This window comes from Vidua chalybeata, chromosome 2 (genome assembly GCF_026979565.1).
Source record: "Vidua chalybeata isolate OUT-0048 chromosome 2, bVidCha1 merged haplotype, whole genome shotgun sequence".
NCBI classification, from domain to species: domain Eukaryota; kingdom Metazoa; phylum Chordata; class Aves; order Passeriformes; family Viduidae; genus Vidua; species Vidua chalybeata.
The window spans coordinates 75,694,614-75,710,182 of NC_071531.1; the positions used below are offsets into that span (position 1 = coordinate 75,694,614).

The following is a 15,569-nucleotide window of genomic DNA, read 5'->3' on the forward strand; positions in this document are numbered from 1 at the left end:
AACATTCTCTAACATAATATTCTCTGGTTCCTGGCAGGAAGGTGAACTGAGTTAAATAACAGCATTGTTCCCCCTGCAATTCTTTAATTCTTTAAGTTCTTTTAATTCTCAATTCACAGGACAACTTTACTCAAATTATTACTAAACCAAGTAATTACAGATTCATTTCTCTCCACCTGATTCTAGCCTGTTTCAATTCTCACAAGGCATTAATTTAATCTGTATAGAATTTCTGGTCGACGGCCTGTGACTGGTGAGAAAAATAAGGAACAGCTTCTAGAGGAAGGTTCCAGTCCAATGTGTCTCAGCAAGCATCAGAAATAACATTATGTTCTGCCATCACACAGAAGGGAAGCAAGGGGAATAACAATGGAAAAAATGCATTTCCAGACATCTCCTGTTGTTGAGGAGAATGGTGTATCAATAATCATTTGTATTCTAAAGCACTGGAAGAGCTAACAATAATAGAAGAATTTCTGATATTGAATTATTTCAGAAAGATGAAAAATTCAAAGCATTATGGGGATTCAGGCACTGCTGTACTTAGAGATGGTGCTGTTTTATAAACTGCACACCAATGAGCATAGCAAAAGTTTTACCTAAAAAGAAAACAGATATGAAAAAACAGTCTTCTTATTTAAAAGCTAAAGCATCTTCAAAATTAATGCAAACTAGACAAATGTTTTGAGACAAAAGGGCTCATATGCAAAGCCTTGACAAATTGCTTGATTATTCATCACAGCACAAGAAGAAGACCAATTATAGTCCACTGATATTTATGAAGATGGTTCCAGCTAACAGTTTTTCCATTACTTGCTGAGTAACAAACTAAGTGCAAAGGGATTCAGAAACAGGCACAGGATTGTTTGTCTGCTACAGTGAGAAATGGTTGAAGAAATGTGAGTGTCAGGAAATCATGAATAAAATCTACTGCAGTCAAAATTATCAACTGGCTTCATGAATAAAGATACAGGCTGGGTCATCCATGTCTGGTTCTGGAGTGTCAAAGAATGGATGTGTGCTCAGCAGCTCTGGGACTAATGGAAGCACCAAAGTGGGATGCCTGCTTCCCAGGAACTTCAAGCATCTGGAAATACACAGATTGAAATATATGTTAGTAAACAGGCACTTTTCAAAATACAACATTCTAAAGCATTACTACTTTATATTGCAGCAACACTTTTAGACAGTCAGCAAGAAAATCCTGCTGTCCAAGCTCACTGTTTTTTTGCAATTGACCATTTGCATTAATATTTTATAGGATCTGAGAAAATTGGAAGGACAAGCAGTAATAATTTCGTTTTTTTTATTTAAAGTGCCCACAAAATAGTTAACACTTGGAGTTAATACAATCCAGGAAGCTTTTATACTAAAGACTAGTGAATGAGTGCATTTTTTTTTCTTCAGAAATAAGGAAGATAGGAGGTAAAACCTCAAAACCCTCAGCCTCCAAAAACAATGTAAAAGTATACTGGAAGTCAAAGCAGGCTAACGTAAGTGTTTCCAGTAATATATCTAAGAATTCCGTCTCAAACCATGTGTGTGGAGCACCATTCCCTTTATTGCTTCCATTAAACAACCAAAAAAATCTGACACAAAAGTTCCTTCTTTTTACTTAGACAGAAAAATTCCTCTGACAGCACAATGCCACATGGCCAACCCACTTATCACTACTGATGCAGTCAACTGCTGGTAAATATTACTATTTAACACAATGTCAAGTAAGCAAAAACACTTGCATAGAAGAGATGATGTTTCAAATGGAATTCATCTTTCCTGTGAATGCATTGAGTGCCTGGAATAGGCAGACATTTCCAGGAGTGGTCATCAGATCTGGATTCCCAGTGCAAGTATTGACAAACAAGAACAATACAGTTTCCACACCAGTCATGAATAAGTACATATTTACAGAGTAACAGGATTGTACACCTGCAATACCGATTACCTCCTTAGCAAGCTCAGTACTTCCTAGCACCTCACTTACTAAAAAGAGGAAAGTAAGTAGACACACAAGGACACTGAACACACTCACTTCCATATGGATTCTCTGTCTGTGGGATACTTGGTCAGGTTTTTCAGCAGCTCCACCAGTGCAAGATGGATGCCTTCTTTAGTTGAAACATTGGTGCAACACAACAGTTCATGAAGTGCTTCCCGAATGTCCCTTGAAGAATCCTAAAATCAAAACCCAACGCAGACACTGCTGAGTGAAACATGCCTGCACACACATTTACTTTAAAGGCGGCAGTCTCTGTTCCTTGGCTGAGTTAATAAAAGAGGTTTGTGAACAGCAGTGACTGTTTCTAGTCACCAGAGCTAAGCACAGAAGAAATGACAAATCAGGCAAGTGCTACAGAGACTCCTGGTCTCATTCTCCTATGTGCTTCCTTTACTGGAATGAATGGGAACTGCTTCACTGCTGACCCGCTCAAGCAGAGCAAAAATCATTACTTGGTTTGGGTGATGTTGTATTTTTGCAGTAGGAGAAAAGGAAGGTGTTGGGCAACTCAGTAAAACAATCACCAAAGATTGTTTTAGCATTTTCACAGCAGCCTTTTATCATTTTCAACCCAGGGAGCTCAATTCCACAGGCTTTCAGCCCAGTCACCAGCCTCCAGAGGGTCTGAGGAAGCACTGAGGACATGTCAATGGCTGGACAGACTAGAATACTCAGCTGAATTAATAACATTCCTTCTGCCAAAAACCACCTTGACATTCCATATCCATGTATCACCATGTTCCTTGCTATCAGCATTTGCCTGGCGCTGCTGGACACATCGTGAAAATTTGATAGGCTACAAGAAGGGGACGCTTTTCAATGGTGGATTTTACCTTTTCTAAATTATAATTTGCTAAGTATCAACAGCTCATTCATCACTGTCTTACACAAAAGAAGAAAAAGTAATCCTCTTGTGAAGGCTCTTAAATGACAGCCAACACACTTGAATGATCAACAAATGGCTCTTGTTGGTCAAAGACAGACTATGACCACAGAGAAGACTGGAACTCTAAGGACTGGAATGACCATGGACATAAAATACTCCAGACCACTAATAAAACCCACCAGAAATGTGGTACAGAGACAAGCAAGGCAGAAGACCACGAAAGGACAGAGATGAGCACAACTCAATAGAAACTGAGATAAAGGACAACAGGGAAAGCAAATTCCAAAATCTGGTCAGAAAAGCAAGGCGTACCTGGTACAATTATTCTGATAAAGTGAAAGCAGAAGTTACTCTCAACACCCTGATGTTCCATATTTACGCTGCTGGAACCAATTTAGGCACCAAGGTAAATGGTATTTTCCACATCCTTTATTTTTGAACTGGAAGGTGGATTTCACAGAAAAGCACCAAGCATCTTTCAGAATCAGATAAAACCATTAAAATGTTAATAATTCTACACTTAAGCTATCCCAATGCCTGATGATAATTGATTTATCATACATGGTAAGTCAGCACAGAAGAGCCCAGCCTAACCAGGACATTTTCATACCTCAATGCACAGGTCCTCAGCTTAAAGAAATGTAAATAATGGCAAAAATGTGAGGCACCTAAAGTTCATTGTGTATTTGCAAAATCAGATCATATTCCACAGCATTTGTTACAGATTGATAAAATAGGTTTAATTAGCTTGCTACTTCCTGAGGCACAACTGAAAGTAGCAATTGCTGCCCTGGGTCAAGGAAACAAGAGGCGAAGAGACTGAAACCGTGGATTTGCAGCACCTCCCAAGGCACTTCCCAAAAGAAGCAAGAACTTGCCTACTACAAGAAGTAGATTTTAAAAAAGCCTCAAGGGCTATAGCTCCGCAAATAAATCAGGTCTGAGAGGACAGTTTGACACAGAACCATTCATACAGCCAGAATCTCTTCCTGGATCAACCTCATCAACCAGGAAGAGCAGCTGACTCATGCTATTCCCTGAATCCTGGCTGAACACCAACTGGGAGGATGCTGGTTGGGAAAACTCAAAATTATACGGCAGAGCACACTGACAAACATCCACAACAGAAAAAAGATCTCAGGTCCATGGCCAGCTCTGCTTGGTGAGCAAAGATGTGGCCAAAGTAGCTGAGTCAAAGAAGCAGAAAGAAAATGAAGCTGCATGCAGCATGAAGTGCATGGAGTGCTGGACCCCAACACAAGACAGAAGGAAAATGGAGAGAAGTGAAAGAAGACATGGAGGCAACAGCACAGTGATCAAAGGAAGAGTTTTTATCTAAAATTTGTCTATTTCAGAAGTATTCTCCTGTCCCAGTACTTACAAGCTACCAGATTTTAGGAACCTTTGGCAGAGTTCAAAGAGTCAAAAAACCCCAAAAAAGGGTGGGTTTGCTCTCAGAGGATGGGACTGATTAGCAGTACATAATTAAACATCCCAAAGCAAGCAGAAAAGCAATTCTTGCCCTCCTCAAGAATTTCTTACCTCCAAGACAGCTAACACAGTATCCAGCTGGTCTTCCCGCAGCGTGATGTTGTTGGAAATTTTTCTCATTGTGTGTATTGACTGCAATCTGACCTCCTCAATTTCATCATTAAACATGTCAACCAAAAAATCCAGGCATTTCTCCGCAAAAGAAGGTGAGGACTGAGCCAACATACACAGGGCTTCAACTGCAGCGATTCGAACCTCTGTTAAAAGAGGAGCAGGGGATTTACTGTAAATTAATTAAAACTGTCTGGTTTAAAAGGACATTCACCCAACAGTCAGGTCTTGTACTCTTCAAGGGCTGGGCTAAGGACAGGAGATGCTAAAGAAACACTGAGGGCACAGAGCCTAAGCAGGGACCTGCTGGAGACCTCCTCACAGGCAAATCTTCAAATCAAGTCTCACTTCTGATACAGCCCCTGCTGCTGCCATAAGCATCTGCAAAAGGGACCTACAGGTGAAGAACAGGTCTCCAATCCATCAATAAATACTGCATATTTTATAGTGTGTTTTGCAAGCATAGCATTAACACTGGTATCTTAAGCAAACTAATTTAGTTAATTAAACTGTGGTTGTTTTTTTCTACCTGACATTTTAATTGCTTGGAGCTTTCACTGCATTTTTAACTTGCTATGCAGCACTTTATTAATTGCTGAGAAGCCCCAGAGAATCAACATTTTGGCAGTTGAAATGAAAGTCTTCTGCTTTCTGACTTCAGATTCCTCAAAACAAAGGAAAAGGTACCACCTAATATTAAAATTACTTGAATTAAAGTAAAAAAAGCATCAGAAAGCATCCTGAATGTACTTATGCTGTAAAACATTGCAGGAATTTGAAGAATACCCAAATATGACAAGGTTAGGCAGAGATGAGATTCTCTTTCCTATAATCATCCTCATTAGCTTCCCTAACATTTATGTGCTATGAACAGAAAAATGGTAATTAATCTGATGTCTTGCAAACATTGTTGTTTTAAACATACTTTTAGTTTTCACTCAAATTAGCTCATCTTGAAAACATTTACTTGAACTGGTGTGGAGCTTTTAGGCCTACTGTTCTTAAATAACAGATCTGACTCCTCAGGATTCTAATCAAGTACAAAAATGCACAGACAGTAAGATCCCTGCTTGCTCAGTAATGATGCTTTTGTCACAGCTCTGAGTCTCCATGGTCATTAAGACCCAGGTATTAAGAGAAGAGAAACATTTTGCCGATACTGCTCTCATAAGCTGACACGCTAATTCAGATTTAAGTTACAACATGGAATTCAAGACATGAAGCAGCATTACTAGTCAGGGAGAGCTCAGCAGAAGCTGGATAAAAATGCTGCAGTGGAGAGAGAGATCTGTGTACATTTCACATTTGTTCATTTTATCCACATTCCTTGACAGCGTCATACTGACACAAGACTGTGGAACAAGAAACTGGAGAATGTATTTCTTCAGGCCAAGGGGCTGAACCAGTGAAACATTTTTTACTGTTAGGATAAAAAGGTGCACTTTCAAGCTTCAGGGAGAGTTTAGCTACTGGGAAAACATGCATTTATTTGCAGGACTCATGGAGAGATAAACCCACTTTTACACACCATCTACAACAATATTTTTGTTATGGTGGTTTCGTATGTTTTAACTTAACCTCATTCCTCCAGTAACATTAAAGGCAAAATCAAAAAAAACATTCAGAGTTTTGAATTTTCATGGTTTATGCAAATACCATCCTCACACTGTACCAGGAGAGGCTTAGATGGAAAACATTAGGTTGTAAATCATTGGAACAGACTACACAGGGAAGTGGAAGAATTGCCATCCTTGGAAGCGTTCAGAAATCATCTGGATGTGGCACTTAGGGACATGGTTTAGTAGTGGACTCAGTAGTGTTGGGTTAACATTTGGAATTGATGGTCTTAGAGGTAGCTTCCAACCCAAATGATTCTATGAATTTCCTTCCTGCTGACAAAACACCAATTTCAAACAGCAGTAACTAACTCTGCCAACTTATGTCCACATGCAGCTGTTAAATTCAAGTCAACAACAACAAAAAATAATCCCAGTGGGTTTCTGCAGACCAGAAGCAAGCCACTTATTACCATATATATTACTAAAACTTTACCATTTATACAAAGCTATTTGCTTTTGCTACCCAATGGAACACTTCTATCCAAAATTCTGTGTAACACTACAGTACCTTTGAAACAACTGCCATATCAGAGATCACAATGATGCTCATCAGCCAACACACATCTCCTCCCTTTAGCTATTCCGTGGCCAGTTAACACTTACCATACATCTCATCTTCCAGGCCATGAACAAAGGCCCCACAAGCTCCTGATTCAATCAAGTTCACAGCACCAGTATCAATTTCCTCTTTGGGAGCATCATCTCCCCACTTTCTGCCACTTGAAAACTCCCCAGAGCTGTAGAGCTCTTTGGCTCGTTCATGTGCAGTGCGCTTCCTCTGTCCAAACAAGTATTTCAGTTACAACCATGTAAACTTCAAAAGATGATTGAACAAAATATTAAACTAGATCTGAAAATAGACATAGCTGGAGGCTTAGGCATTGACACACAGGCAAGTGCTGAGAAAAGAAAACTACCTACTCTTCTATGGCTATTTTTAACTGCCAGTAGCTCTTTGTAGTTCTGATGCAGGGAAAGGATAATAACAAATACATTTTAATTAACATATTCTTAGACATCCATTGTAAAAACAGCCAAACTGGGTCAGAACAAAGACCCATCTAATTAAGAAGCCAATAAGTGATCTGCAAAAATGCTACCACTTTGCAGTTCAACTTGTTAAACTGCAATTAAATACTTTAATGCTACCAGTACTATCCAGAGTACAGCAATGTGTAAAATGAGATATTCATTCACTGTGCTTGCTAGTCTGCCTCCTCTTCCCACATGCTCTAAATAAAGCTGTGCAGCACTTTCTTTAACAGCCTTTACTAAGCAGCACACAAAAACCAGCAGCTCTTCATCATTCTTTTGTAGACAGAAAAAAATTAACACAACCTTGAGCATGTTACTTAAGGAAGGAATGTTACTGAAAACTTTTGCTCACAGGGCTGAGTAGACTTTTAGCTACTCATGTTTCTTGAAATGTTGATGGTTTTTGATCAGATGTTGCAGGATGTTTCCAAGAGCTTGCTCCTAAAACTAGGATGCTATCTTTCCATACACTATAAGTAAAGCTTTTAGCCAAAAACTATGAGAACAACACAAACGTTTACCTCTCAGTTGTTGCAAAACTTGAATAGCCTAGAGCTGTTTCTTAATGAAATCTAAATGCTTGGTTAATGAAATCTAAAATTAGCATTTGCTTCATTGACTTTAATCTAAAACAAAACCTGTCATCATCAATTAACTCTCAGCAACCCTCAGGCAAGGACAAGGTGGACAAGCACACTCAATATTAACATACCTCTTGTGTGATTTTAGCACCTATACACAGGAAATCAAACCTAAACACTTACATACCCTCAGATCTGACATGAGCTTCTTGTCAAGGGTCTGCTCCAAGAAATGGGAACTAACTTGTTGCATAGAACCCTAAAGAAAAAAATCATATCAAAAGGACGAAACAGGATTATTCTGAACTGCACCATATAACTTCCTGACTTATCCCAATCTGGCATCCAATCTTACCCACTCATTCGAACAGCTTTATTCAATGCCTGACAGTATTGTACATTAGAGTCTAAAAAAGTGAACTTAATAATCAGAACATCTTATTTTCCCACTGAAGTTAATGTGGCTTTTCTTGAGTTCAGTTGGTTCATGTGTCCTGTGGTAAGAAGTAGGGTCAGGAAATTATGGCAAGAATTTGTTTTTTTCTTTAATGTTCAAACATCTACTCTCAAGGGAAGAGTCACTGTACAGTTGAGCTGAAAAACTGTTGGGTTTCCTCAACCTTCCTCATTTACTTCACCTCAGAATTTTGGGAGAAATTTACCTATATGGTTTTAAACATCCTCCCATTCTTTTTTTTTTCCCTCAAATATATATGAAAAGTCAAGTAACTTAAGAGAAACTATTCTCTGCCAGAGAAGAAAAGAACGCAACTTACCAATAACTTTGCAGCTTGTACTCTTACAACCCAGGAACCATCACTAACCATATGGCAAATTTTTCCAAAGGCATCATCAACCAAGCGAATTTCTTCATTAGAAGAAGGAATCGGGACAATGCTGACATAGAGAAATCAGTTTGTTGATTGTATTCCATATTGGATGGCATCAATAAGAAACAATCATGCTGATTTCCTATGAATGTTCAACAAATAACAGGAACCAAAACTTCACTGCATCAGTGCATTCTCATCAGGCAGCCATTTGTACACATCAGTTTCCTAACAGCTCCTCCTCAGACCTACTAGCACGAAACTCTCAGGATTAGGATGATTACTCGGCCAGTACTTTGAGGACAGTGCACACAGGACATACCTTTCAGGGTAAAGCTGACTGAGGACCCAAATCAGCTGAACTGCAGCACTGCGCACTTGTTCATAATCATCTGCCAACAGCTTGCAGGCCTGAAAGAATATTTATACCTGAAACATCTCCATCTGAGCTGTCACTCATTTCCCACAATGTCAGTAGCATCCTTACCACAAGACAGGACAGATTAAAAATCAAAATGAACCCAGTCTTCCCTGCTACTTCCTAGTATTTCCACGTTTGATCAGGCAGACTAGATCTAATCAAGTCAATCAGGCACATGTTTTAAACTCCAGAATTGCCTGTACTATGCAAGAAGGATGAAATGTGAGTCTGCAATAGAATTGACTTGATACAGGCAGCAGATGCACAGCTTTACTGACGATACAAGCTTTATGGATACTCTCCAATAAACAAAGGTTTAAGACTTCCAGACTATGACTGCCAGATGATAGGAATGACTTCATCATGCCTTGCCCTTTCCAGGATCACCTTCCCAACAAACAATATACAACAAAGCATATGCTTTAGTGCATTCAAGCACAATGGATGCAAAATAACCTTTTATTTCCACTGTCATACAACAAGGAATATGTGCAACCTAAGTGTAAAATACTCCTCCTCTGCTCAGTGCCCTCCTCCTCACAAAACAAACAGCCAGAGAACTCAAAGAGAAAGATGTGCAAACAAGTACAAAACAAATATAACATTTTACCTGAGTATAAATAGCTTGCTGTAACTTTAATCCTCTTTCATGAAGCTGTAGCTACAGGGAAAAAAAAAAACAATGCAAGAAAGTGTAAGTACAGGTTTAAGGGACACCTTAACCTGGGACACCACTGTTTCATTTTCTGCTTGCATTTCTTGATTGCTGCCATAATTAAAATACTGCATTACCTTGACTGTAAGTATTTTAAATAATACTCTTGACTTCAGTATAATTTTTTTGCTTCATAGTCATTCATACTTAAATTAGGGAAAAACAATTTATACAAATACACTGCCTGTTCATTGTCCCAACCTTCAAATAGTTTTTTAGTGTTAGCCATATTCAACCACAATTAGAACAGATAATTAATTACTTTACTACCACTCCTGAAACATGGATCCAAAAGTAGCATTTACATGGCATGAAAACTCATGGGCAATCTTTCTGTTACTGAACCACAGGGACAGCAAAGTGTCCTACATTGTTTCTTTTTAGAAGGATGACACGTCCAGGAGAGGGAGATTTCAGAGAGATTCAAGTGCAATCGGATCTCCTCAAACGCATCTTCCTTCCTTCTCTGGAGCTTAGTAACATTAATTCAAAGATCCTTGTTGGCCATCACATTACACGGAACATTATATAATAAACTTTCAGGGTAATAGAGAAACTTCTGTATCCCATACACTTACAGGCAACTCACATTAAGCAGTATTTTGAAATGCATGGTCTATGCTTGCATTTCTGCAAAGCTAAAAGCTTCTGAAGGGTCCCCACACAAAAAAACCCAGTATATAGTACTCATGAACAGTTATATATATATATATATATATATATATATATAGTATCTCATGAACAGTTAGAGAATGCTAATGAATGTAATCATGAGGCTACATGTTTGCTTTAAAACAAACTTCTTTCTGGACTTATCACACAGGTTTCCTATCATAAGCAGATACCTACTGCATTTTGGAGCACTAGTAGTTTACTGCAGTTCTGGTAACCAATACTAAATCAAGAAATAAATTTGTCACTAAAAGAAAGAGCCTACACACACCCAAAAGAATGAACAAGTTGAAAAGCTGCTTCAGCTATAGCTGAAACAGAAGTTATGAACCACTCAAATGCCCTTTCAGATCTCAGGCCACTCGAAGATTTCAAGACCTATCTTATTTTTTCAGGTTGTTTTGATACACTGAAAAGGCTTTTACGAATTTAATTAAAATAATCTCTAAACCAAACCTCTGTGGATTAGTTTGCAGCCCTCTCTCAGCTTCCTGATACAACCCCAAACCATTTCTTCCACGGTACCAGCTACACTTACCATGGCTTTTATAGCTGCAGTCCTAACTCGAGGGTCCTGATCATTAAAATGATCTCCTATTATCTTCTGGACATCTTTGGCTGCCTGGCTTTCAGCCTCTTTTGCAACACCTTTTTCCACTGGGCCAAGACAGCCAATTAGCTGCAGACACTTATTCCTTACACCATGAGAAGAATCTGTCAGATGCTGTGGAACAAGAGATGAGCAGATGTAACTGGATTCTTATGGTTCTTTCAGTCCTTTGAAACATCGTGCTATGTTTCCTAGCAGTTATTAATGTTAGTATTGTAACAGTTTGTTGAGAAAAATTAAAATCATTTTAATACTGGCTACCTTTGTTTTTTTCTTGTGGCAGTGACAAAAGTTTCCTGGTCCAGGGAGGCTTCCTTACCTTGCAGGCTACCTCCACCAGCCTCATCCTGACAGATGGATTCTCTGGGAGTTTTGTGCCAATCACTAACAGGGTGTCCAGCAGCTGAGCAAGGACTTGGTGAGACTCTGCAAAACAGAAGAGTGAAATGCTATGCACTACTTTGCTGAACTCTTACCAGCTACAGGATCAGAGACTGATCCACATTGGAAGGCCACCCTGAAACATTCTCCTTTCAGGGCCTGAACTAGCCCAGCTCCCTCAGCTATGCCTTGTACATCACATACTCCAGTCCTCTACCACCTCAGTGGTACTGCTGAACTCACCCAACCTTCCCAGCACTAATCTGGCACTGCGGAACCCAAAACTGGATGAGGTATTCCAGATGTGGCCTAACCAGTGCTGAGTAAAAGGGTATAATACCATCCCTAGACCTGCTGGCTACATTCCTGTTGATACAGCTTGATGAGCTGGCCTCTAGCATTGTTGGGGAAGATGAAATAGCAAGGCCCTATAAATATGAGGGCCTGGCAAAAGAATCAGAGAATACAGATATCGAGATGAAAACAAGGTTTGAAATACCAAACCTTCATTACTGAGCATCCCGAAAACAATAATGCAATCCCCCCTTTCTGATAGATCCTAAGGTCAAATGGAATGTCCTGTCTCACCCCCCAATGTATGGTTCATCCCTCACCTGTAACCCTCCCCTGAAGTATCCGATGTCTGTAACCCCATTGGCCCAAGTCCTGTCCCAGCCCACCTTGAAGCCCCCTGATAAGGTGTGGCCGAGGGACCGGACGCTCTCTCTCTTGGATCTTCCTGCTGGGACACCCACCTGGCACCATCTCTCTCTCCCCCCGCTCTCCCTGGGCCTGCCACGAGTTGCGGCTGGCAACTCTAAGCAAGGCCCTTCATCCTTTACAATAAACCCTATGCTCTAAAGACCGGGCCTCAGAGATCCTTCGTTACCACCCACCCAAACCGTCCTGGAGTCCAGCAATCCCCGCATAGCATGATATAAAAAAAAACTCCTCTTCAAACACATTTCCATTTTAAGCAAAACTGTCCTGTAGAACAGAAAACCTCAGAAGTAACAGCTCTCAGATGGAGATGCAAAAGCAAATTTTGCACTCCTTTAGAACAAAGATATAGAGCAGGGTCAGGGGAACATTCTTCTCCTCCTCAGAATGTGGTGGTGTTATCTGTCATCATTCCCAAAACCAGAAAATAAATACTCTAAGCAGCAATTCCCAATCATACATCTGAGATGTGAGGCCTTGCCACTGTCCCAAATGCTTTGACAGCATGATTCCACCTTGACCTCAAGCACCACATCAAAAGTGAGACTTACTCTCATTCTGAAGGGTGTTAATGGCATCATCCATAATGCAGTCTGGGGAAAATCCTGCAGTCTTTGACAACAACCCCAGCAAGGATGCAATCTTCAGTCTTACAGAGGCATCATTCTCCTGGAAGGAAACAACATCCAAAAAAAAACCCCAATACAGCAAGGCTAAAGAAAAAAAAGAAAACATAAATCTACTCATTTAAGAAACAGCAAATGCTGTCAGAGGTGATAATTACATAAGTAACCCTCATCAATTAATATTCCTTTAAAAATAATTTCTAAAGTTCATGCATTTTAGAGATTTATTTTGAGGCTTCTAGAGACTCATGCACTCCCTCTTTCATTGGATTGCCAAGGATATCCAATGCAAAGTAGAAAGGTAAAAAGTCATCTGGATGCCATACATGGATCTTACCAAGCATTTGTGCAACATTCAGAGTTCCAGAAAAATTACAGTAACAAATATCCCATCTTACGACAAGAAATTTTACAGTTACAACTGTTCTATCTGTCAAGTGTTTAAGAGAGACTTCAGTGCCACACACAGCCTCCAAGTGACAAATGTGACACCCAAGGTAGCAGTCCCTTTCTCAACTGAACTGAGATGTGTTTTTTATTTTAGGATTGAAGCTATGTATTTGAACAATGGATGCTGTCATCAGGACTGTATGGGGACTGCCCTACCAAAATATATAGGGATGAAGGAGCACGAGGCTACAGGACCATCTTAAACAAAACAATGACACTCCAAACAAATAAATCATCACTGCAGTTACAGCTTTCAGGGTCAGGTTTCTGGATGATCAGGGAAAGTGTAAGTGTTATGGAGTACTAAGAAACAAGTTCTTTTGAAAATTTTGTCTGTAAGTAAAATAATGTCAGCTATGGTAGTTTTGAAAGCAGTATTTTTAAAAGCTGGATTCTGTAACAGGCTGTGCACTTGCCAGTGTGATCTTGTCTGCAGGTTCCTGAGTGTCTCTTCTAATACAAGCTACAAAAAAAACTTCAAGTACAAATAATCTGTTATTTGACCAGGAACTCTATTTCATAGAATCAGAGAATCATTTATGTTGGAAAACATCTCTAAGATCATCAAGTCCAACCCTTAACCCAGCACCAACAAGTCTACCACTAAACTGTGTCCCCAAGTGCCACATCTACACATCTTTGAAGTACCTTTAGGGATGGTGACTCAACCACTGCCCTGGGCAGCCTGTTCCAGTGCTTGATAATCTTTTCAGTGTGGAAAGTTTTGCAAATGTCCCATCTAAACCTCCTTGGAGCAGCCTGAGGCCATTTCCTTGTTCCACTGCTTGCTAATTGGAGAAGTTTGGACAGTTTTCTCCATAGATTTTGATATTAGGAAGAAATTCCTCACTGAGAGGGCGGTGAGGTACTGGCCCAGAGAAGGCTGCCCAGGGAAGCTGCCTCATGCCTGGAAGTGCTCAAGGCCAGGCTGGATGGAACTTTGGGCAACCTGGTCTAACAGAAGGTGTCCCTGCCCTAGCAGAGGGGTCAGAAGTGGATGATCTTTAATGTCACTTCCAACCCAAACCATTCCATGATTCAGTGATTTTAAAAGTGCTTCTTTTTTACTACATAAGCAATAACGAAAAGGTTTCTCCACTGCTAGAGAAAATTAAGAACAAGGTAAGGACACATCAGTCAGGAAAGTGTTGGATAAAGCTGAAACAGCTCTAGACAGCTGGGCTCCCTGAAAAACTTGACATGGCTTTTGTCCCTTGCCAAGTTAACTACCACACAGGCCATGTGCAGGGATAACTTGCCACAGGCTGCTGAAACCATCAGCACAAGGATCAAGTAACACAATCAGAAATCACTTGGGTCAAGGGCTACAGCTGCTCACTCTCAGCCCAGGCTGTTGGCAACTGAGTCAGCAACACAGGAGCCTGTGAGCCCCTGTTCAATGTCCCACACCAAGCAAACAGGAGCAGAAGGAGTAAGCATGTTTGACTCCCAGCTTCACCACCTTGTAATAATGCTCCAGCAAGATCCTGACAACTCCTTCCACGCTCTCCACTTCCACGGGCTTCCTGGCAAACTGGAGCAGGTACTGCAAGGCATCTGCAGGCGAGGTGGCTTTGCACAGGTCCACGTGGAGCGCTGCCGACTTGCTGGGCTTGGTCAGCCGCAGCTTCTTAGTGGACAGGTCCTCATGCTGCTGCTGTGGGCAGAGGGACACGGCTCAGAAACACAGTGTATCCAGACCCCTCCTTCCCAGACTGAACATGGGGAGGCCTAAGGAAGCTCCCATGTCCCACGGCAGTCACTAGCCCCTCCTTCATCCATCTGAGGAAGAAACACATCCTCATGCCGCCGTGGCTGTTACTGTCCTGCCCACGTAGTCCCAGTCCCCGCGAAACTCGGCCTCTCCCCACCCTAGGCTGGGTCAAATTCTGCTGCTTCCAACACCAAACATCTAATCCAGGGCAAACTTCTCCCACTCCCACCGGCCTGAAGCAGCCCAGAAACTCGCTGTAATTCCTTCCCCAGTCGCGGCCTGGGGGATGCTTTCTCTTCCCTGCAGCAGTCGCGGCTCTGCTCAGGTCAAAGAATCAACATAACGAGTCTGGTTGGAAGGGACCACAGTGGGTCATCTCATCCAACCTCCTTCTCAAGCAGGGTCATCTCAGAGCACACTGCACAGGACTGCGTCCGGACTGTTCTCGAGTATTTCCAGTGAGACTCCACAACCTCTCTCCCTCTTCACCCTGAGGGGAACATCTTCCCTCAGACCTCTCTCCTCCGGCAGCTCCAGCCTTCTTAAATTCGGGGCCGACCCGTCCCGCTCCTCTCCAACCCATTAAGGGCCGCCCCAGCCCCGTCGCCCGGCGAGCGGGCGGCGCTCCCAGGCTCGGCGCAGGGCTGGGCTGGCGGGTTTCCCCACAGCTCCGCTTCACCCGCCGGCACCTCTCGCCGCCAGGCAGAG

At 41.3% G+C, this 15,569-nt stretch overlaps 1 protein-coding gene across 1 annotated transcript in view; it reads right to left on the reverse strand.

Annotated features, from left to right (window-relative positions):
• INTS4 (integrator complex subunit 4) overlaps positions 1 to 15,569 on the reverse strand; it is a 33,408-nt gene that overhangs the window by 17,473 nt on the left and 366 nt on the right. Inside the window, exons 2-13 of the mRNA XM_053935280.1 lie at positions 14,610 to 14,804; positions 12,623 to 12,740; positions 11,290 to 11,396; positions 10,899 to 11,084; positions 9,584 to 9,634; positions 8,875 to 8,963; positions 8,499 to 8,619; positions 7,910 to 7,981; positions 6,710 to 6,884; positions 4,428 to 4,633; positions 2,033 to 2,175; positions 972 to 1,087 (exon numbers count right to left, since the gene is read on the reverse strand). Coding sequence (XP_053791255.1) covers positions 972 to 1,087; positions 2,033 to 2,175; positions 4,428 to 4,633; positions 6,710 to 6,884; positions 7,910 to 7,981; positions 8,499 to 8,619; positions 8,875 to 8,963; positions 9,584 to 9,634; positions 10,899 to 11,084; positions 11,290 to 11,396; positions 12,623 to 12,740; positions 14,610 to 14,804 — 1,579 coding nt within the window. The remainder of the gene's footprint in view (positions 1 to 971; positions 1,088 to 2,032; positions 2,176 to 4,427; positions 4,634 to 6,709; positions 6,885 to 7,909; positions 7,982 to 8,498; positions 8,620 to 8,874; positions 8,964 to 9,583; positions 9,635 to 10,898; positions 11,085 to 11,289; positions 11,397 to 12,622; positions 12,741 to 14,609; positions 14,805 to 15,569) is intronic.